Consider the following 24,117-nt stretch of genomic DNA (forward strand, 5'->3'; position numbering starts at 1 on the left):
CTCAGATGAAGGTTGGTTCTTCTTTGTAGCAAAAACGTTGGTAAATTTTAAGAGGTATAAATTTATGTTTTTGTAGTAACATGGAAGGCCTAAGCCCACACAGCACATGCCTGGTGTGAGGCCTGAAGTCTAGCAACAATGGACAAAACATGATGCAAAGCTAAGCTGTGAGCAAGATGCAGGCCTCTGCTAACAGAACTTGGCACAGACAGAGCTGAGCATACAAAACACTACTTGGTAATTGGTCCAGGTGCAGAACGGTAATTGGTATAAGTTGAAATCACAAGGTCTCACAAGCTCATTAAAAAATACCTTGATACCTACTCCTTACAGATAGAGACCCAGGTTCAGGAAAGGATCTAAAATGACATCGTGATGGATACAGGTGATCTAACCAAACTGCAAGGTATAGGGAGATGGGTGGTATCTAAGTAGCGTCAGAGGGTGGTAACCTGAAACGTCAGCAGCAAGGTGTGCTTTCTTTGTACTTGTATATAACGTGATGTCTTGGGGGACTGTCTTTGTCTGACCTGGGGGCAGTGGAATTCCCACTGGCTGTGTCAGTCCATTGCTGCAGGTACATCTGTATGGCGTATCTGTACAGCACACTATACTTAACAACTGTTGTTTGTACCTTGCTTGGCAATAAACCCTGGCTGGACACCTTTGATCCTTAGCTGGTCTGTGGTCTTTGGGGAACCTCCCGGGGTCTGCTGAGATTATTGGTCCCGTATAATTGAACACGCATGCAAGCAACCTTCTGCTTATCAACGGAGCCAAAGACCCATGAGGACACAACGGCAGTAAATCTGCCGAACTACAGTTTGTTGCAGTGAAAATTCATGAACTGAAAGTTTGTAAACTGAGAGAGAAGAGTACAACAACGTTCCAGCTGCCTGCCTCCCACCCTTCAGAGGTTCTTCAGCAGCCAGGCTGGAAGTAGGGAACTAAACAAACCAGCCTGCTGTTCCTGCCAGAGCCCAGCTACCTCTCAGGCTGGCAGCCAGGAATGGGGGAGAATGTGGAGGAATCAAGAGCACTCAGCATCCCTCAGCCACTTAGGTTCTTGTCAGTTTCTCTTTCTGCCAGTGGAATCATCAAGCATCTTCCAGGTGGATAACTGGCAAACAAAGCATTCCATTTTTGTTCTCCCAAAAGGATGTTTTTTCTCAAAATTCTGTAATGCAAAAAAATTAATACTTTCATCCCAATTCCAGATTTTTGTTTCCAAAAAACATTATTTTTGTGGGAATTTCCATTTTCTTGCCAGCTCTAGGTATGTTTTACATTGATACCCACTGAAATACTTTTAAAAGAAAATTGGCTTTTCCAAATTAATTACTGCTTTTATATTCTCAAGGAAGATTTAATACCAGACCAGGATACTTCTTAAAATTTCAAGTACCAGAGAGGAAGCCGTGTTAGGCTGTATCTGCAAAAACAATGAGAAGTCCTGTGGTACCTTATAGACTAACAGACTTTTTTTTTTTTTTTTTTTTTGGAGCATAAGGTACTAGAAAAATGTGTGTGTATAAATAATAGAGAATTTCTAGATTATCTAACCTACAATTAAAGTGTATGCATTTGATGAAGTGGGTCTTTGCCCCCCGAAAGCTTGCGCTCCAGAAATCTGTTAAGTCTGTAAGGTTCCTCAATACTTCTTGTCGCCACAGAACTTCTCATACTTTGGCTGTAATGCAGGTCTATAGGGTGCCACAGCACTTCTCATTCTTAAAATTTCAACATTCTACATTTTTTCCAATTGTATAATATTCTCTGAATACAATAGTTATAATTTTAGGTTAGATTCTCTAGAAATTTGTTTATACACAAATATTTTCCTAGCCCCTTTCTGATAAAAAGAGAATTATGATCCAATTTAATTTGAACTGAGTCTAAAAATGTGTTCAGATAGTTATATATACAAATATTCTGGATGTCTTTACATTACCTTGTACAAGAAGACCCTGATCTTTCCTTGATGTCCTTAAGTGTGATCTACTTTTCTCCAGTGTTAGAAGTGACCACATTACTTGATTTCTGGAATAAGGCTGATGTATGTCTGTTGCCAGAAAATACCACCACTCCACAGTCTGTCCTTCTGTACCACTGCTGCTGTTTGTTATTAAAAACAAAAGTGGGTATGTTGATATTAATCTTTTCTTTCCCAATTGTAATAAAAGGAACAGCATATTTTACTCACCCTCTCCTTCCCAGCAAACTGCCATTTACTGTCTTTTTGCCACGTTCCATGTGCAGAAGGTTACAGCATCTTTCTTGTAGATTTCTTTAAAGGAAACATGAAAACTAAAAGTTAAAGAAGAAAGAATATGTTGGGAGGTATACCTGAAAATGAGAATTTTAATAATTAAAATTAGCATTTTTGAGCTAGTGGCTGGTGCCAGCTATCTTGCTGTGGATAAAATACTGTGTATGGATAGCTCACTGTAAGACACTGAATCAGGTTTGACTGCTTCTTCAAAACTGCTATAATGTATTTGTACTTAAATAGCCCATGTAGAGAGATGTTTGAAATCTTTTAAAATCATGACACTACAAACAGGAATTCTTTTTACTTGCATTCTAGCTTTTGAGCAGTTAGGATGCATGCAGGTCATTTTCTAAGCTGTTCTTCACAGCTACCTGTATTATAAGCTTTTTTATATGTCATCTTACAACTCTTGGATCCTCAGATATAAGTAAAATATCAAATAATGTAGCACTCATGATAGCATCAAAAGTTGTCAATACTGTCAATACATTATTCTTTAATTTGAAGGTATTCTGCTTATATATTTTATAAACTCACTGGGATAGCTCTCTTTTTGAGTTCTGATGAGCTAATATACACTGGAAGAAAGTTACAACAACCTATGCCCAGCTATAGACCTCATTAGATCAATGGAAGAATTCTTCTGTTGACCAACCTGCAATCTCATGAGGGGGTAGATTTACTACAATGACTGAAAATCCCTTCTTCTTTGAATGGTGTCCTCGCGGATGCTCCACTTCAGGTATTGGTCTGTCCTGTCACCACTGACTGGAGATTTTTGGTAGCAGCTGTAGTGGGAAGAGGCTTGAAACGTAAGCCCTTGCATTATACCTGGCATGAAGCTTAGGTTAAAGAAGTGGTAAAACTTTAAAGCCAAATCAGTCTGTGAGATAGGCAGGGCCTCCTCACAGAACCTGTCAAAATAGAGCTAATATTGCAGAAACACACATTCCAAAGAAGCACTAGGCACAGACCATGCACACAAATGCATTCTAGAAGGGTGATATCAGAATACCTCAACACCAACACGTTCCCCAAATGATAACAGAAACATGCTGAGACCAGAACAACAGCATGGGGAACAGGAATGTTTTAATCAAGCCAGCAGGCACAAAATAATATCTGATGGTTAGCTATGTCAGAGGGGACTTTAGCTAACCACATTAGAGGATAGCACCTAACTATGTCAGAGGGAAGTACATAACTTGTTTGTTTTGAAAAATAAAAATGTATCTCTGCCCTTGAGGGAAACAGGAAGTTCTACCATTCACTGTATGGCCAATTAATGGACTTACATGTGTTAGTGGTCTTGTAGTCTGTGGGATACTAGGACTGTGCTTTATTAACACAGAATGTGACGGGGTGCCTCACTAAAAACTCAGTCTGTGAATTTATTGAGCAATTCACGTGAAGTCTGTTATCTCCGCTATCCGTGCAGAGCTGGAACACACTGAAAGAACACCCATGCAGCCATGTGATCGATATCTATCAACAATGGTGACAACCTCTGATTTGGTAAGTAAGCAGTCCTGTTCTCCATGGAAATCAGGATCCAACATAACAAAGCTAGAGAATGCACTAGCCGTAACCCATCCTTGAAAATCCTCTCAAAGTGTAGTAAGAACATAAACACAGCCGTTATTGGGTCAGACCAAAGATCCCTCTAGCCCAACATCCCGTCTGCTGACAGTGGCCAGTGCTAAGTGCCTGTTAGCCGGTGGCCGGGTAATGTGCGGTGGGGTACCAACTATACCCTTGTTATCATCTGAGTTTAAAACTGTGAGAGCTCGTTGCTGCAAGCAGCCAGGACAGGCTGACGGATTCCCCTGGGTCCTAAGCAACCCAGTTTTTTTTTTACTGTTAGAGCAGGGAGCTGCTAGCCCTCTCACCTATGGCCAGGCTGTGGTAAGCAAACGGTTAAACTTCTTTTTGTTGTGCCAGCTGTGTTGTAGTGACAAAAGGGTAACAGAAGTCAGGCTTAGATCTTAACTAGTTACAAGTTTATTTAAGCTACAGTTATAAGCATGCGGTTACAAAAGGCTATTATTTACTTCTTATATGCTAGCAAAGTACAGGTGTTAACAAGTTACATTACAATCCAATACAAAGATATCTGTTACCATCTAACACAATGATATCTTGATACAACGACATCTAGTTACAGAGCTCTAATTCTTTAACTGTGCACAAAAAGAAAGGAGACCTAGCATGGGTATATCTTACCCTCTCTGCGTCTCTCGATACCAGCGTAGCCAAGCCAGATCGGTCACTCAATTCCACAGAAAGACGAATACGAGGTTGGGCATCCCCAGTTGCAGACCTTGGGAGGCAATCACCTGACCCGACCAGCAGGCAGTTGGTGGAATGCACTCAAAGTTAGAGTTCTGCTGGGCCCACCTTTTATACCCCTTTTGGTTACGTATTCTCTTTCTTATCTAAGGTGCTAGATCATACTGGTCTGTCTTTTGTGATGCCGGTTTGTTACAAGGGCATTTCTTACTTAATTTGCACTTGTAAGACAGGAGATAAGCAATTTAGGAGTACAGGACATTCTTTTTGTGTGGTCGGGGACTTCCTCTTCTGGAATGGTATGTGTGTGTGCATCATATTCATCAATGCCAGCTGGGGTGATTTCTTGAGGTTCCCCCTTCCCCTTGTTGACAGTTTGGCCTGTTAGCCCTCTATCTGTACTTTCTGTTTCTCAGGGTCAAGACGAGCTAGCACATCTGGGCCTCAATGACGGCATCAAAGACTGTGCTGTCAGCAGCCGTTTCCGTGCCCTGTGTGCTCCTCAGTGGGGGGGGGGGGGGGGGGGCAGCGAGCAAGCTGGCTTGTAAGGGGGAGACTTTGTCTGGCTACAGTGCCCCAGAGGGGGTGGACCAAAGACAATGATCAAGTGACTTGTCTCCTGCCATCCATCTCCAGCCTCTGACAAACAGAGGCCAGGGACACCATTCCTACCCCTGGTTCATAGAATCATAGGGCTGGAAGGGACCTCTGGAGGTCACCTAGTCCAGCCCCCTGCTTCAAGTAGGATCAACCCCAACTAAGTCATCCCAGACAGAACCTTGTCAAGCTGGGACTTAAAAACCTCAAGGGATGGAGAATCCACCACCTGTCTAGGCAGCACATTCCAATCCTTCTTCACCCTCCTGGTGAAGCAGTTTTTCCTAATATCTAACCTATTCTCTCTCTCTTCAACTTCAGACCATTACTCCTTGTTCTGCCATCTGACTCCACTGAGAACAGTTTCGCACCCTCCTCTTTAGAGCTTCCCTTCAGGAAGTTGAAGGCTGCTATTAAATTACCTCTAAGTCTTCTCTTATGTAAACTAAACAAACCCAAATCCCTCAGCCTATCCTCATAGGTCTTGTGCTCCAGCCCCTTAATCATTTTTGTTGCCCTCCACTGAACCTGCTCCAGCACATCCACATCCTTTTTATACTGGGAGGCCCAAAACTGGACACAATATTTCAGACACAGTTAGGCCTTTTATGGACCTAACCCCCATGAATTTATCTAGCTCTTGTTTGAACTCTCTTATAGCCCTAGCCTTCACAGCCACCTCTGACAAGGAGTTCTACAGGCTGACTGCACTGTGAGAAAACTTCCTTTTATTAGTTTTAAACCTGCTACCCATTAATTTCATTTGGTGTCCTCTAGTTCTTATATTAGGGGAACAAGTAAAGAACTTTTGTTTATTCACCTTCTTCACACCGCCCATGATTTTATACACCTCTATCATATCCCCCTCTATTCTAAACTGAAAAGTCCCAGTCTCTAACCTCTCCTCATATGGGACACATTCCAAACCCCTAATCATTTTAGTTGCCCTTTTCTGAATCTTTTCTAATGCGAAAATATCTTTCTTGAGGTGAGCAGACCACATCTGTACATAGCAGTTGAGGTATGGGCGTACCACAGTTTTATAAAGGGAGAGCAAAATATTCTTTGTCTTATTTTCTATCTTTTTTAATAATACCTAGCATCCTATTTCTTTTTTTGACTGCCACTGCACACTGCGTGGATCTTTTCAGAGTACTATCCATGATAAGCCCAAGATCTCTTTCCTGATCAGTTGTAGCTAAATTAGCCCCCATCATATTGAATGTATACTTGGGTTATTTTTTCCAACATGCATTACTTCACACTTATCCACGTTAAATTTCATGCCATTTTGTTGCAAAAGGCATAAACTTTTTGGATTGCTAGTAAAAGAAATACATATGAATTTAAATAATACAGTAGGAAAGGAACATGGAATGCAATATATAAGGTTAGGACAAAAACTGTAGCCTTGAAATGTAAAATATTGCAAACTAATACCATCACTATTAAATCATTAATATTCTATAAAATTGATGTGTTTGGTGTGCTTTCTACGACAGCAGTGTCCATCTGGGTCACGCATGCACAGTAGACATTTCACAGCACTGTTGGTGCCTCATCTGACACACACAATGAAACTCCCTCAGTTCCTTCTCAATCATCATTGGCCTGAGATGGCGTTCTCTGAAACCTAGAGAAAGTTAGAAATTGTTTGTTTTCTATAGTATTGTTAATAATACTAGGAATAGTCTTTGTTTCACTTTTTTTTTCCCCTCAGAGTGGGGCTCAGTTCATCCTATTCAGCAAAGCCCGATTCCCCAGGTTTTATAAGGTGCAGATCATGCTGCAACATTATGCCTTTCTCAGACTGCCTTGGTGAGCTGCACATTCCCCAGACCTGCACTCCATCTATAACACATCCAGACAGAGAACCCTCTCTGACCAGGGCAAGACTCTTTCCACCAGGAGCTACCTGAGTTCATTGCTCATTCCTTTAAACATGGTTTCTCAAACTGGGGGGGCGTGAGGAAACCCAACTCCTCCACCCGAAGAAAGAACTGGTCTTTGCTTCTGGCTCTCAGCCCCTGCCATTTTACATGGGTGGCCCAGCACAGATGCTATAAAAAGTAGGCAGCTGGCGAAGACCCCCAAGGAGCTAGCTGCATCCTGCAAGGGTGAGAGTGTGTGGGTTCAGGGGGAAGGGAAGGAGGGGTTAAGATGGGAGGCTGGGGTTGCCTGGCTTTGTGGGGGGGAAGGGCTTGAGCAGCCAGCCAGCCTGTGGGACTCAGGTGGCTGGCTCTGGCATCGTGGGGCTCAGGTGACTTGGGCTGGCAGTTGGTCCCCACAACACAGGGCTTGGGCAACTGCGGGCAGGTGGCTGGCTCCAGCAGTTTGGGGCTTGGGCTGGCAGGCAGGTGGCTGACTCCAGCAGCATGGGGTTTGGACAGCTCGGGCTGATGGTTGGGCAGCTGGCCCTGGCAGCACGGGGCTTCGGTGAGTGGCTGGCCTGCAGCTGGGGCAGACAGCTGGTGGGTAGGCGGCTGGCCCCAGCAGCATGGAGCTCAGGTGGCCAGCTGCGGCTCTGGCAGCCTGGGCATCTCTGGCTGGCCAGCTGGGTCTGAACCAGGCACTCACAAAAGGCCCAGAAGAATTATTTGTGCTCATTTTTAATTTTAAATAACATTTTTATATCATTTTTGTGTCTAAGTTATGAATTGAATTTTTTGTTAAAGGGGGGTTGCATGATGGTAAAGAAGAGGTGGTGGGCCATGAGGGTTTCCTCAAAAATCAAAAGCTGGGTAGTGATGGTGAAACGTTTGGGAATCACTGCTCTAAAAGAATCTAAAAGATCAAGGAAACGAGTGAAAATCTCACCACAGAGAAAGGTAATTAAAAGAAACGGTCTCCTGCCAGGTGACTGTTCTCAATGCCAACCATCTTCTGGGTCAGCACCATTGTGGCACTGGGCACTTCTAGCACTATGACCTTTGCCAAACCCCATCAGAAGGGCAAGGAGTTGAGGCACATAACCTCCCTCCCCTGACAGTATGACTACTGAATAGCAACCAGGCCTTTGGCCACTGATTATGCCCTTTTGATTATGTCCAGGCCTCAATCCCTGAAGACCAAGGGGTTTTAGAGATCATAATATTGAGCTATGGCATCCCCTTCATCTTCTATCCACCCTGATTCGGCAGGCCTTTCTCTGTTCCTGTTCAGGGACCCTTCTCAACAAGCACCTGCTATGACAAGAATTAAACCGCCCTCTATAGTTAGGTACCATGGAACTAGTTCCAACACAGAGGGAAGACGTTCTCTTCCCATTACTTCTTAAGCCAGAAGAATAAAACAGATCATAGGGCTCGTCTACACTTGCCCCCCAACTTTGAAGGGTGCATGTTAATCAGGGTGACAGGAGATTACTAATAAAGTGCTGCAGTGAACATGCAGCACCTCATTAGGCTAATTCTCCCCCGCAGCAACTTCAAAGCATCAAACTTCCAAGTGCCATTTTGAGAAGTAAAGGGACTTTAAGTAGCGTGGGCACTTTGAAGTGTCCGTGGCTACATACATGCCGCCATGTCAAAGTCTGATGCTTCAAAGTTGCCGCTGGGGAGAATTAGCCTAATGAAGTGCTGCATATTCACCGCAGCACTTCATTAGTAATTTCGCATCGCCTTGATTAACATGCCTCCTTCGAAGTTGGGGGAAAATGTAGACCCAGTCATAGAGACCCATTCTGGATCTCAAAGTTCAACGTGTTCATGTGAATCCAGAGACTGTCACACTAGCCATAATACTAGAAAGAGGGAACTGGTTCTCACCCCTCACTCTACAAAACCCCTATTTTTACATCACCATGCATCCCATCACAGAAGATTCCTCCAAGGTCACCATGGGAAGTTACCGCTACCAACACAACAAGAAGTCCTGTGGCACCTTATAGACTAATAGATATTTTGGAGCATAAGCTTTCGTGGGCAAAGACCTGCTTCATCAGATGCATGAGTGGGGGGTGGGTTTCAGAGGAATATTTAAAGAGGGGTTTCCCAGTAAAAGGGAGGGCCAGAGCTGACAAGGTGTATTCAGTCAGGGTGGAAATGGCCCATTATCAGTAGTATACATCAAGAGAGGAGAAAAAACAAGTCAGATCAGTCAGGGTGGATGTGGCCCATTGTCAGATTCTAATGTGGAAGTGTGAACTTCCAGAGCAGAGAAGCTGCTATTGTAAGGGGCCAGCTACAATAGCAGCTTCTCTGCTCTGGAAGTTCACACCTACACATAAGAATCTGACAATGGGCCACATCCCCCCCAGTGATCTGACTTGTTTTTTCTCCTCTCTTGATGTATACTACTGATAATGGGCCATTTCCATCCCTGACTGAAGAGGCCTTGTCAGCTCTGGCCCTCTCTTTTACTAGGACCCCCCCTCTTTAGATACTCCTCTGAACCCCACCCTTCCATGCATCTGATAAAGCAGGTCTTTGCCCTGGAAAACTTATGCTCCAAAATATGTTAGTCTATAAGGTCCCACAAGACTTGTTGTTCTCGAAGATACAGGCTAACACGGCTACCTCTCTGATACTCACTACCAACACAGAGTTCTACCACATGGCCTTTCTACTACACCAAGAATCTTCTCCAAAATCCTTGCAGTAGTAGCAGCACCTTTGCACAAATGGGACAGCAATATTTCCATATTTGGATGACTGCCTGCTCAAAGGCCTCATGCAATCACAGACAATTGATATCCAGCAAAGGATGAACTCTCTCCTCTGGAATTTTGTATTACAGCTAAATGAACAAAAATTAATCCTATTTGCGGTAATACAAAATTCCAGAGGAGAGAGTTCATCCTTTGCCGGACGTCAGTTGTCTGTAATTGGTAAATAGAGGCCAGGGTATCTCTAACCATGAACAGATTCATCATGCTGGCCAACCTCATCTCAGTAGTCATGAACAGCCGATGAATACTGGCATGCACCTGCCTACAACTGTAAAGCCACATGGCAGCCACTGCTTTCATAATAAGATATGCAATTACACATCTGCTGCCCACAGAACTGGCTAAATTCAGTACACATACCAAAGCACAGCTTGAACAAAAGTGTAACAGTGCCACCAGAAGTCCAGGAATCTTTACATTGGTGGACACAACTGAGGAACATAGGCACAGGGTCCCCTTTCACTAGGACCCAGAATCCCTACCTGATCACAACGAAAGCCTCGTTGATTGTCTGGGGTGTACAACTAAAGTAGCATATGATCCAAGGGAGATGCTCTTCTACAGACTCTGTTACACATCAGTCTCCTAGAACTACATGTGGTTTGCAGTGTCTGTTTTCAATTCTTCCCACTGATAATGAACAAAACAATATGTATGATAACAGACAATATTGCCTACATATTCTATAAAAATCAACTACAAGACTTACCTAGCATTGCTCAGGTCTTTCAGGGCAGGGCCTGGGAGTGTGAGCTGTACTGCAGTCAAGGCAGGGGCTTGTAAATGTAGGGGGCTGATGTGGGGAGTGCAGGAGTCAGGGCAGGGGTGGAGGTTCAGGAGTGGGGGTGCAGGAGTCAAGACAGGCAGTTGAGGGGACTTAGGGCAGCAGTTTCCTGGGGCCAGCCCAGGGCAGTGGGGGCCACGCTGCCCAACCACCAGCCTCTCTCTCTGGTGTGGCAGGGGCTGTGCTGCCCAATCAGCTGCTGCTCCACAGCTCTTATCTCCAACATCACACTTTCTCTGATATAAGCGCTTTACACAGCTAACAGATTCTGCTTAGAAGAGAAGAGAGGTCAGAATTGTTCACATAAAGATAATTCTACAAAAGATATGCATTGGACTGTGTACAATATATACCATCAGAATCAGATCAAAATTAACCCAAAATTAACGATTTTATCAAAGTATATATACTTGTTTTTCTTATCTCCATTACTTTCTTTAAAAAGTCAAATTTTAGTTTTCCTCCAATTTTAGAGTCTGAAAGTTCCATAAAACTCATACTGCAAAGAAAATTGTTTCTGCAGGAAGTGTAGGTAGGAATGGCATTTGCTGTTAAATACCAATTGAAAGAATTAATATTGTCTAAAACTCCCAATATAATAGCTAAAACAAATATTTAATACGAATCTTGTGATTCTTTGTACTAGCAGTGTTGTCAAAAGCAGCATAAATTGATGGATCAGTTTTCGCTATAAAAATACTTACGCAGGATTCAGCATATACAGGACATAAGGATCAACCAAAATAAAACTTTTGTGTTACTGTCAAGGTTAGCAAGTTAAAAATTGTTGTGCCTCAATAATGGACCAAGTAAATAAATCTTCACCTTCATCAATCTGTCCTTGCTTGCTTCCCACACTAGAAAATAAAAAGAGAAAAGATTGCAGACAGGGCTTAAACATATAAAGAGCACAATAAGAGATTATTTAAAGTATTGAAAATGATACACCAGTGCTATTTCCTATCACATGCATGCTCGTTCATTTAGTGGTTTTTTGAATATTCACAATTGGGAACAAATATCATGACTCAAAACTAGATCAGAGTAAGAGACTGTCAGAAAGAGGGGTGCTTATTTCAAAGTTGCCTCCATCTACACGGAAGCTGCAATTTGAAGTCTGCACTTCGAAATTTCTGCAGCTGCCGTTATGCTAATGAGGCACTGAATATGCATATTGGCACATCATTAGCCTGCTTCAAATTGTCTTGTTACTATGCCACCTCCAATGAGAGGTGGCATGTGTAGGAGCATCCTTACAATCTCATACAGACTTGTATCATCAGAGATGGAAAGGGGACATTAATCCATTAAAATCACTTCCCCTAAAAAAAGTGGGGTGGGTAGAGAGGAAGAACTGAGGAATCTCTCCTCCCCTAGCCAAATAGTCATCTTTCCCCCGAAGGCTTAGTCTACCTGAGAAGGTAACTTGCCAATACCAGTCAGTTGCTCAAGGCTGTCTGGGTCCCTACTTTTGTGGTTCTCAGCCTTTTCAAACTACTGTACTCCTTTCAGAAGAATTATTTGTCCTGCATACCCCCAGGTTTCACCTCACTTAAAAACCACTTGCTTACTTAATCAGACATAAAAATATAAAAGTGTCACAGCCACACTATTACTGAAAAATGGCATATTTTCTCCTTTACACATTATACTTATAAATCAGTTGAAACACAAATTTTGTACTTACCTTTCAGTATATTGGATATACAGCAGTATATACAAGTCATTTACAAAATTTTAGTTTGTACTGACTTAGCTAGTGCTTTTTATGTAGCCTGCTGTAAAATGACACATCTAGAGGAGTTGATGTGTCCTTTGGAAGACCTCAGTATACCCCCAGGGGTATATGAGCACTACTTCCCTACCTCATGGCCATACCTGGATCCTTTTTGACCAGGGCCGATCCAAAGCTCTTGCATTAAGCTACTTCTGTGTCAGTCTTTAATCTGTTTAAAAAAATCTATAAAGGGACTAATTGTTTTTATATAACCAGAATGATTGTAGACCACTTGGATGGCGTATTTTCTCCTACACTAGAAAAATGCTGCAGCTTTCAAAGCCTGTTACTAACAAAATCTGGTGATTGATTTCTCTCTGCACCGGCTGGGAATGTAGAAACTCAACTTGCCAGTCAATTTGTACAGGAAAACAAATTTGTGCAGGGAAACAAGTAGATGGATATAGTCATTTTTTAAATTGATGGGTTTAATATGTATATACCTGCTACAGCTAGTTGTTTTATCCCATTAAGCATCAAATATCTAGCTCTGGTTTTTATATTTCAGTTAAGTTTTGAACAGTATTAGTTTAATAAAGGCTTCTGAAATAGGGTTTACAAGTCCAACCACACTGTTACCATTAAGGAGTATTAAGCACTGTTGAAGGATGGAAGAGGCTGCAAATTCTATGATAACTGTCCCTAATCAAAGGGGAAGGCTAGATGGATGTTATAGCCGTACCCCACAATCTAGTTCCCTCTAAGCTGCACAGCTTCCCATTAAGCCTGTACAGGGACTCTGGGCTGCAGCGGGGAGAAATATCTCCCCCCAAGACCTGAAGCTGCCGCAGTCAGCAGCACATAATTGCTGTGGTTGGCACAGAGGAGCACATGCGTCCCCCCACCCCCAGCACTGACTTGCTTGGGGAAAGTGCCCCCCCTCACTGTCTCCATACCAAGTAAGCCCAAGCTGCAACCTCCTGCCCCATCTGGAGTACCCAAGCCCTGAGCACCCTCTTGCACCCTAAAGCCCTCATCCCTAGCCCACAGCCCCTTCCTATGGCCCAGCCCAGAGCCTCTCTCAAAACCTGTAGCCTCCCTCCTGCACCCTAAATTCCTCATTCTGCAGAGCCTGCATCCCCAGCCAGAGCCCTGTCACCCCAACCCTGGGCCCCTCAAAGCCAGCCCCACCAAAGACCTCACATTCCTGCACTACAACCCTCTGCTCTAGCCTGCTTCTACACTCTGAAAGTGAACCTCACCCTGGCCACATGAATTTTCTTATGTGCACCAATATGAAGGTGACAGATCACAGATCCCTTCCACATTGGTGCTCATACTGTTCAGGGGTGGGATAACTTAGAGAGAACACTGCCCATAACCCTGACCACGGGACCCACTATGGATCTGCAACTCAAGGATCCTATGAAATGGAGAGCCTCTGTTGATTGGATCCACTGGATTTAAGAGTGCTCTGCACCACTAGAGTGTTGCAAAACAGATCTGTACAACCCCTGATTGGGGTCACTGTAACTCTTAAAAACTTCAAGGTGTCAGAGAAATGTTATAATGGCAGTTGGTCAGTAAGTTTATACTATGCCCATTAGCCCTCCAGAACTCACAAAGTGATGGGAAAGTAAAATGCATACTTTTCTGTCTCATGTTTCAATGTCAGAAATAAAAGAAAGAGGAAATTCTTGTTAATTCAGACAGTATTGCCAGATGATGATTTGCTATTTGAAATTAACATAAATTGACAAATGATAATTGAAAAAATAATTGTACTCAATCTATTGTAATATGATAACAGAATGCAACTGGTTAAGATGAGACAAAGAGAATAAAGTAATGTGATTAGCAATTCGAACACTACAGATACTAGGACCATAACAGAAAAAAAAGAAAAAGGAAAACTACATGACTGTTCACCTTCTTATGCAATGTTTGTCAAATATCCAAAGCAAGCTCTATGGATGAAAGCATGACTCAGTAAAGCACTTAGGCATATAATTCAGTAAAGCAGTTTTTACTGAATCAGGGTCTTAGGGAAGTTGACAAAGTGTCCTTACTGCACCCTTGATTGACAAAGAACTGCCAAGAGATAGGTGCCTTTGACAGACGCTTGATCAGGCCTCAAAGAATTCAGACTTTTAAAAGTTTGAGTAATAATGAAAGAATATTTTCCTCGGTAGCTAGAAGGAGAAACAAGTGAATGTGAACTCACGAACAAAACAATAAAACTGGAGCAGTTACTTTGCTATGTAAACAGTGAATTTTTAAAAAAAAAAGCCTCAACATATATTGCAAAATCCTAAGAAACTGTAATAATCTTTCATCCCAGCATAGTTCAGCCATCAAAAGTAAAATGATCAAAGCTAGACTACAACACGTGCAGAGCACGTAAAAGGACTATACAAATAGCAATGTGTTGTGAAAGATGGCTAATAAAATCACTAAGAATTTACCGTGGAAAGGATATTATACTATGCCTCTGATAAATTCTCTAGAGATAAGAAAAGCATACAGATAAACAACTAATTACAGAACAGTGGAGTAACTCAAAAACGGACCAAACCTGAATACCTTGTACAATGCAAATCTATAGTTACTGGCAACAATTTGGGGCTGTAATTAGCTGTGTATGATACTGTAAGATCAGTGTAGCACTTAAACCATGCCGTTTCAGCTAGAGTCCAATAAAATGAAAAACAAGGGAAAGAATCTGATTACATCTAAGTACACTAGCTTGAAAGATTATATAGAGCAGATGTGTGACATTATCAGCATAATTTTTTTAAGAAAAGATACATTCTTTTTGCACAGCATTATCATAATTACAAAAAATCAGATTTGCAGCCTATTTACATTCAAGTATTTAATATGTACTATGTTTTTGTTGTGCAGCTAGATAGCACCAAATCACCAATTTTCCCTACATTTTCTAGACCCCAGATTGTAGTATCTCATGTTCTAGTTTTCCTCAGTGGTCTAAAATCATGACATGTATATGTATATGTAAAATGAAACGTGTACTTTGGCTTAACAAAAAAGACCAATCTGTAATGGTTTTACTCAAAATGGCATTAATTAGAACATATTTGCTTAGGAAATTTATTCTGACTGACAGTAACCGTGTGCTATATTATTGAATCACAGACAATGTCCATGATTAGCTTATTCAGACTAGTACCATTAAGCTAGATTTATTAAAAAAGTGTGATATAGCATTATACTTATGGTAATTTGGAAAAAGTTCCACTCATTGTTAGATTAACTTTAAAATATCTTATATTTATGTTTGAGAGTGATTAAAAATAATTTAAAAATTGTAGGAGAATCTTGCAGCAACTCAAAGACAAGCTGCCTATTACCATAAGAACAGGAAGGGAAGGGGAAAGATTCTAGGGTTCACATGTCTGCGCAGAAGCATATATAAAGGTAATGTTATGTACATTTTATTTCAATAAAGACATAAGACAAACAGCGTAAAGATGCCCAGATGCCCTAAAGATAAATACATTTAAAAGATTCTCATTAAAATGAATCTGTAGTATTTCTTTCCTGCAAGCAAAATACCTTTCTTTAAATACAAAAAAATAAAATAAAATAAAATAAAATAAAAAAAATCAGTATTTTGAATTGCAAATGCTTTTCACTTTTTTTTTTTTTTTTGCAGAAAATCTGCCATGATGACATTTTTAATGAATAAGGATTTTCCACAAAACAAGCTTGCTCTACATGCTAATTTTTAACAGTTCATTGACACAATGTGCTAGCTACATACACAACAGATAATATAGTAAGAAAACACTCAACCTGATGAAAAGTTAAAATCTTCATTAATACACTGGAAAAAGTTGACATAACTCATGCCTTTTAAAATTAAAAATACAAAATTAAATGTTTTCCTAAAAAGATTTTCCTTATTTTAAGGACTCATTTGAAAATGAAGCTGCATGTAATTTGTACAATAAAATTGTACAAGTAAACAGGTAATATACATAAAAAATTAATTGACATACTTCTCAATTATCAGTTGTCCACCTTTAATTTCCAATACTGTACTTTCTTAACAAGCATACAAAATATCAAACTTCTCTTTAGAAAAAGTGCCGTTCTGTGACATCCTTTACACAAAAACAGTCCGAGCCTGTGGCATGTTAATGCAGTCGAGAGGCAAAGCATCCTAACTTTAACAAATTATACCTTCCATAAAAAGCCTCCTGAAAAGGAGATTACACACCATTATAAAAATATCAACCTCTTGTAGTAAGCTGCATTAGAGACCCAAGGCTTGAAGACTATTTCCATATCGCATAGAAAACCACTATGATAGCATATTACCTGCACTGGCGGCATGGGAGTGTACTGTATCACAGGATTGTGCATATTTACTGCTAGGTACCTTCACTGTTACACTAGGTTTAAAACTGATTGTAACAAACAGCATAACAGAGCTACCACCAGCCCATGCAAAACATCTTAAAATACTGAGCCACTGTGCAGAATACTTCATTCTTGGAGGAATCCAAAGGCAGCAGTAATTGACTTGCATTAAACCCAACAGGTGACCAAATAATTCTCCTTAAAGATTTGTTTGCACAGTATAATCTGAGGTATTCCTTGTCCACCAATTAAGTGTGCCACTGCAAGATACTGTCTGTCCAGAGTACATGCCATCACAATGGTTTAAATATTTTGAATATTAGTAATTCTTATACTCTTATCTAGCCAGTCTCTTGATTTTTGAAAAGATTTCAACTACAGTAGAATATTACAGAAACAAAATATAAATGCAGGTATTTCTAAATGAAACTTACATGGACTAAAACTAGAGAATATTTTTAAACAAATATACAGTATGCAGGCAGACAAAGCAGGAAAACGGCCATTCAATTGTATAATAAAAAACTAATAAAATTTGGCTATTTCCAGAAAATCTATGAAGCGCCTCAACTAAAAGGAATGCATAATGAATTCTAAGCTAATACAGGTCAAAAATGTAAAAAGGTTATAAACCTTAACAGGAAAAATAAAACAACTTTTACTGGCCATTCCTGTTGAAATGAGAATCTTAAAGTAACAGAAAAGTGGCTACAAACCCACTTAGAGCACCGAACAGAGAGAAAATAAGAGTCCATTTTCAATCTCTGTTATATCATAAAATCCTGTGTTTCTACAGGTCAAACTGCTGGTGGCAGAAACAGAATTCTTTATAAACTGCAGATGTCCTGTACATAAAAAAATTTCATTGGAGTTGCACTAGTTCTAAAGACTTTTCTGTTCTCGCCTCCCTACTGTATTGTACTGTATGTATTCAATCTGAGATATATAAAGTCTCTTTCTGTAACCCTTGATTACTGTTGGGCACCAAAGATAAGAAAAGCAAGACGGGGTACAAAAATGCAAAATTTCAACAGTAATGGCAATGTTTTTGTTTTAGTCCAAAAGGGTCCTGCATTTTCTTCCCCTTCAGTAATTTGATAAAAGACTTGGTATTTAATCCGGGGGTAGTAAATCATGCAAGCGAAATCTGTCTCTGATGTGAGGTCGGACATCTTCATTCTGTAGAAAAAATAACATTACAGTTTTTAAAATAATATGATACTTCAGATTTTAAATTATGTTTTTAAATGATATTAGTACACATAATAATACAATACCACTTACAAAGTGATTTATATTTTGAAAGAACTTTAGAACATTAACTGATTAACATTCACTGAAACCCACTGAGAGAAATCTTATCTCAGTTTTAAAAATGAAGAAATTTATGTGCAGGCTGGCAAGTCTCTTAAATGAAGGTCCAACAGGTAGTGTCAGAACTGGTTCTAATCTTTTAGCCATATACTTAACTCAATACAGCCTACTTTTTACTTACTTTTGTAAGTACTGACTATGCGCGTTTTGGACTACTGTCCAGCCAAGACAGAGTTTTAGAAAGCTCCTAAGTAACATTTCAGTTTCTATGCAATGTAGGCTCCTAAATCGCTTCAGTAATTGTGACACTTTACCTTGGGTGTATATAAAAAAAAAGATGAATATATTAAATACTCACCAGCTCCACAAGTTTCTCCAGAAAAGGAATTAACTTTAGGAGTTCATTGTCATTTTTATCCATGAACCAGCTCTCTATAGGAATTCCATTTGAAAGCTAAAATAAAATCACATATGTCAATTTTCATGCTGAATATCTTCTGAAAAAGACCACTGATGATATAGTGCATTTTATGTAAAATACATTTTTTGCTCTAAAAATTGTTTTAAAATCAACTTGTAAAAAAAAAAAAAATCCTTTCTTTGTATAGCACTGAAAAAAAGAACACTGGTGATACTCTACATCAAGGGTAGGGAACATTTTTTCCATTGGTGGCCACTGACCCACAAAAAGAATCGGTCAGGGGCCACACACAAGTGAGAAGCAAAAACAAACAAAAAAGCCCACCCAAAAAAAACCCTGAAACACTCAAAATTCAGTGACTTGGCTCTAGACACGAGCTGAAGGTTCAGGGTTTCCCCCAGAAGTGGGGTGAGCCAGCACTTATTCTCCAGTCCCGTGGGGGGCTCAGACACACCAGCGTCAGCAGGGGCCTGACCAAGCCCACAGGCCATAGATTCCACACCCTTGCTTTATATCAGGGCTGACATTTGTAGCACAAAATTCGGCTGGACTGAAATGCAGACAAACGTTCAGAAAGTGTTCAAATATAGGCAGATACTGCAGACTTCTGTAAAACAAATGTTGACGGCAGTTTATGTATGCAAGTAAAATTGGGTTTAAGAGCTATTCACTGAAATTAACGAGACATAAATGTGACAATTTTTTTATTCTGATAATTGTTTACAAAACACAAAATTCCTTCAAAAACCTAACAGCATTAACTTCAACATACAGAGCAAATACATTTTTAATTCCATTGCAGGGGAGCCAGACCCCAGATGACAGCATGCCATTAGAAAGATCACTACAGGGAAGTGGATCCATCTGGAAAAATGGTCTAGGACTCAAATTGGTGAGTCAACTGCCAATGGATAATTTATAAGGATATTAGCGCAAAAAGCAGAGGCCCCTGGAAATAGCTGCACTCAGACAACTATGCATATTAGGCAACTGTTGACTAAGCAACCAGGTACCCACATGCTGTTCTCCTTTGTTTTGCAAAAACTACAGCCATAAAATTATAATCGATGGATACCACCATGGGTCTTTTACCCAGATGATCCTAGGTGACCAGGTCCTTTCACTGCTTCCTTTGGCTAAGTCAAAGTTAATGCCCAGTGACAGGTTTCATGTGAAATTATTAAACATGTAGGGCAAGTGGCTAATGAGATAAAAATGACAGGCAGAAGGAAGGAAACCAAAATTTACCATGTGAATCTTTTTAAACCTTGGAAAACACTATGAAGGGCTGCTAGGAACTCACTTTTCTTACAGGTAAATTTTACCTCTGTAAAGAGGAAGAAAGTCTGTCAATTAACCAGTGACTCTGCTACTGTATTTTCTTTCTGCCCAGTTTTGGCCCCCCCCCGAGTATAGAAAGGATGTGGATATGCTGGAGCAGGTTCAGCAGAGGGGAACAAAAATTATTAAGTATCAGAGAGGTAGCCGTGTTAGTCTGTATCTGTAACAGCAGTGAAGGGTCCTGTGGCACCTTACAGACTAACAGAAAAGTTTTGAGCATGAGCTTTCGTGAGCACAGACTCACTTCATCAGATGCATTAGCTCTGGTGTTAGCCCAGTCAGCAAGGGTGAGGCTTACTACCAGCAGTTGATCTGGAGGTGTGAACACCAAGGGAGGGGAAGCTGCTTTTGTATTTAGCCAGCCATTCACAGTCTTGTTTAAGCCTGAGCTGAGGGCGTCGAATTTGCAGATGAATTGTAGCTCAGAAATTTCTCTTTGGAGTCTGGTCCTGAAATTTCTTTGCTGTAGGATAGCTACTTTGGAGATCTCCCAGGCCACACAGTAGCAGACTTAAAAGTAGCTATCCTACAGCAAAGAAATTTCAGGACCAGACTCCAAAGAGAAATTTCTGAGCTACAATTCAGCTGCAAATTCAACGCCCTCAGCTCAGGCTTAAACAAAGACTGTGAATGGCTGGCTAAACACAAAAGCAGCTTCCCTTCCCTTGGTGTTCACACCTCCAGATCAACTGCTGGTAGTAAGCCTCACCTTTGCTGACTGAGCTAACCTTGTTATCCCCACCCTTGCTCTGGCTTATTTATACCTGGCCCTGCAGATTTCCAAGACCAGCATCTGATGAAGTGAGTCTGTGCTCAGGAAAGTTCATGCTCAAAACTTTTCTGTTAGTCTATAAGGTGCCACAGGACCCTTCGTTGCTGTTAAAAATTATTAAGATGCTGGAGCACATGACCTATGAGGAGAGGCTGAGAGATATGGTCTTAGTTTACAGAAGAGAAGACTGAGGGGTGATTTAATAGCAGCCTTCAGCTCCCTGAAGGGGTGCTCTAAGGAGGATGGAGAGAAATTGTTCTCGGTGGTGACAGATAGCAGAAAATGGAGTAATGATGTGAAGTTACAGAATGAGAGGAATAGGTTGGATATTAGGAAAAACTACTTCACTAGGAGGGTGGTAAAGCACTGGAATACATTGCCTAGAGTTCTGGTGGGAACCGATGAGGACAGAATATCCATCATCGGGTTGGCCTCACATTTTACCTCTTCTGCCTGCACTCCCATGCCCAGGGCTACCTGTTGGAGCAGATGTTGGAGGTGAACAACCGGTGACTGTGTCATCTGGAAACAACGATGAGGAGGCCACAGCCTGCAGTATGCAGACCATGTTCATGGCCGCCAGCAGGTCCAGTGCACTTTCTCCTTTGTGTAGTGGAAAGAGCTGTGACACCTGCTCATGCATCACTAAGCCCTCAGAGGGCAGTACCGAGTTGTGCACCAGTGGAAGAAAGGGAGGAACCACCATTGACACCAATGCCGCCTGGAACCCTCCAGGTTCTGTAGGTGCTGGCATAGTCAGGGGGTCAGTGCACAGGAGACTGAAGGTGCCAGCAAGGAATGGGCCCTGGAGAGTAGCTGCTCCAATGATGAATCCTGTGGCAGGACTCCTAGCGAAGCCAATATTGCTGAACAGAGTACTAGGGGAGCTCCTGACACCGCCAGCAGTGACAGGGCTCGGGACTGCATCCAGATGACGTGCCCCTGGCTCTCATGAAACACCCAGTGTCCAAAAGGGCCATTGTGGTGCCAGCTGCCAGTTCGGCAGCCACTGCCCCTGCACTGAGCATCACCTCAGACAGGAGGAAGAACAGGCACTCCTACTCCTACCTGAACAGGAAAAGGAGTTGAACTCTGACTTGGATGCCTTCAATGAAGAAGACTAAGGTGGCACCTGTGCTGAGGGTGCTCGCATCCGTACCAGCTGGGATGATGCTTTCGTCAGCACCGTAGTCACTGGTGGTGCTGGGGCAGAGATGGCTGTGCCATCTTGGTGGGTTTGTCCCAGGATGGAGAACGACTTAACACCTGCCTCTGGGAATTTGTTCTCGATGGCAAGAAGGGTGCCATGATTTCGAGGAGGATCTGTGCCACTCTGAATGTGTCCAGCATTGATAGCAGCTCTGGGAAACAGGGACTGGATCTTGTGACTGGCATTGAAGCTCGGCCTTCCAAGGTATGCCCATGGTGTGGCTTGCCTAACGGTGCCTGGGGATCCTCACTCCACTTTGACGCTGCGGGAGAGTGGCCCCTGCCGTTTCTCTTGTTTTTGTTAGGTACTGGGGACTGAGACTTGTATCTCCTGGGAGGGTGCAGTACTGGCCCTTCACCATGGTGCTGGACGCCCTTCTCCTTTGCTGACGCCACAGCCGAGCTCCATGTTGGCACACCACACACTGAAGTAGATGTGCTCAGCCTGGGAGACGGGGCCTTCTCAGGCTGGAAAGCTGCATCCATAACAAGACTCTGAGGCACTGCACCCTGTCCTTCAAGGTTCTCTGTTTAAAGGTCCTGCAAATCGGGCAGCACTCCTGCTGGCGGCTCTCACCCAAACACTTTAAGCAGGCAGTGCGCAGGTTGCTATTTGGCATGCGCTTTTCACAGTCTCCGCAGGTTTTGAAGCCTGGGGGTCTTGGCATCCCCCAGAGCTGAGGCCTCAAGGAGGAGGAGTAGCCTCCCTACTTTGGCCCAACAAACTATTCTACTAAGAACAATCACAACTATTTAACTAACTGAACAATTTAAACTATTTAAAACAATTAACAACTAATTAAAACTATCTATAGATAAAGACTAAGTAATACCAGCTACTAATACAGTTGCTAGTGTGAGCAAAGGGAGTTCCAGCAACCAACACTGTGGCAAGAAGGAACTGAGCAGAGGGGTTGGCCAGGCAGTGCCTATACTCAGCACTAAATCGGCACCACACCGACTCAACAGCTACCGGCTAGGAGAAAGTTTGGACATGCATGAGCACACACACCTTTACTGGAATGCACATGAACAATCACTCAAAGAACCAGAGCTTCCCTCAGACATGGAAAGACTCTATCGAAGCCAACGCAAATCAATCATGCATTGATATCTGAAAGAAGCATTCAGGTCTCAGATTCAACACTCACTGACAACAGAAAAAAGTCTTTTCCTTGAACTGACCTGAGTGTGTTCTGAATCGGGTTTTTTGATTCAATAAGCCATGCTTACAATATGAAACTGATTGGTCCTGGCATCAGTTGTGAGCAGTGGCTTTCCCCAAACTAGTGCTGGATTTACAAACAACAAAGCTGCATCACTGGCTTTGAACAGAAACTGAAACTGGCTGAGACCTGTGGCACACTACTGTTTTCAACATGAGTTCTACTCTCTAATCTCCTAAATCCTCCTACATGAATCTGTCCACTTCTCTCATGTCTATACAGTTATGGAGACTGGACTATATATACAGGTTGAACCTCATTCATTTGGCACTCTCAGGACCTGACTAGTGCTGGATGAGAGAATTTGCCAGATGACATGTCAATATTTTCTAGCACATTACCAACACTTTCACTGCTTACTGGGCTCTTAGAAGACATTTAGGGATAAATCACAGCTAAAAAACAGCACAGAACAGAGAGCCAGAATTGGTGTCTGGAAACAAACTTTATGGAACATGGGGAAAGTTGGCTACACCCATGATAAGTGGTTATCCGTCTAAGTAAAATCATGCCAACCTGATATAATATTTTCAACAAAATCGGCATCCTGGGATGTACACTGAATACCTCTATGATCATGCATCAATATAATAGTTGTATACACTTCACCTCAACCAGCTTTTTGTTTGCTCATAATTCTTTTACTATTTTTGAAAGGGCATATTTTGTGAAAACAGCCCGATTCAGAGTGGTACTAAACTACTGAAATTTGCTGAATTTCTAGGAGAGGTAATTAATAGAATCATAACCCTGGAGGTCATCTAATCCAGTTCCCTGCACTCATGGCAGGATCAAGCACCATCTAAGACCAAGGATGGGGAACCAGGAACAGTGGGTAGGCTGCATGAGTGGTTCTCCATCTCAGTGGGCCACAACAGTCTTTGGCTGCCTGGAGTTTCACTTGTGCCCCCTCTACCATGCTTCTCTTGACCTGGAGCCCCACACATATCTGCTCTTCCCCCTTCCTCCCAGCACTTTCAGAGCACATCAATTGCCTGATTTGTGCTCCATCCATGCTCCTCCTCCCTCCCTCCCTGAGCTGGAATGCTGTGAATGGCGATTCTGAAGTACTCATTCTTAGACAGTAATTTCCTACTTCGTATGCATGCATACTGATCGT

At 41.9% G+C, this 24,117-nt stretch overlaps 1 protein-coding gene and 1 long non-coding RNA gene across 4 annotated transcripts in view; both read right to left on the reverse strand.

Moving 5' to 3' along the window:
- Positions 1–4,277: 4,277 nt before the first annotated feature.
- LOC142019757 (uncharacterized) lies at positions 4,278–11,502 on the reverse strand. The gene is made up of 3 exons (XR_012647184.1): positions 11,316–11,502; positions 10,310–10,879; positions 4,278–6,791 (listed from the first exon to the last, which is right to left on the reverse strand). It is a non-coding gene; the product is annotated as an uncharacterized LOC142019757 (long non-coding RNA).
- A 4,270-nt stretch (positions 11,503–15,772) lies between these two features.
- CTDSPL2 (CTD small phosphatase like 2) overlaps positions 15,773–24,117 on the reverse strand; it is an 89,037-nt gene continuing 80,692 nt past the window's right edge. For 2 of the 3 annotated variants that reach the window (XM_075007365.1, XM_075007366.1), the window contains 2 exons: positions 18,387–18,482; positions 15,773–17,893 (listed from right to left, as the gene is read on the reverse strand). In XM_075007365.1, the coding sequence (XP_074863466.1) occupies positions 17,828–17,893; positions 18,387–18,482 (162 nt within the window). In that variant the 3' untranslated portion in view covers positions 15,773–17,827. The remainder of the gene's footprint in view (positions 17,894–18,386; positions 18,483–24,117) is intronic. The other variant, XM_075007364.1, reaches the window with a different exon arrangement.

This window comes from Carettochelys insculpta, chromosome 12, assembly GCF_033958435.1.
Source record: "Carettochelys insculpta isolate YL-2023 chromosome 12, ASM3395843v1, whole genome shotgun sequence".
In the NCBI taxonomy this organism is placed as follows: Eukaryota; Metazoa; Chordata; order Testudines; family Carettochelyidae; genus Carettochelys; species Carettochelys insculpta.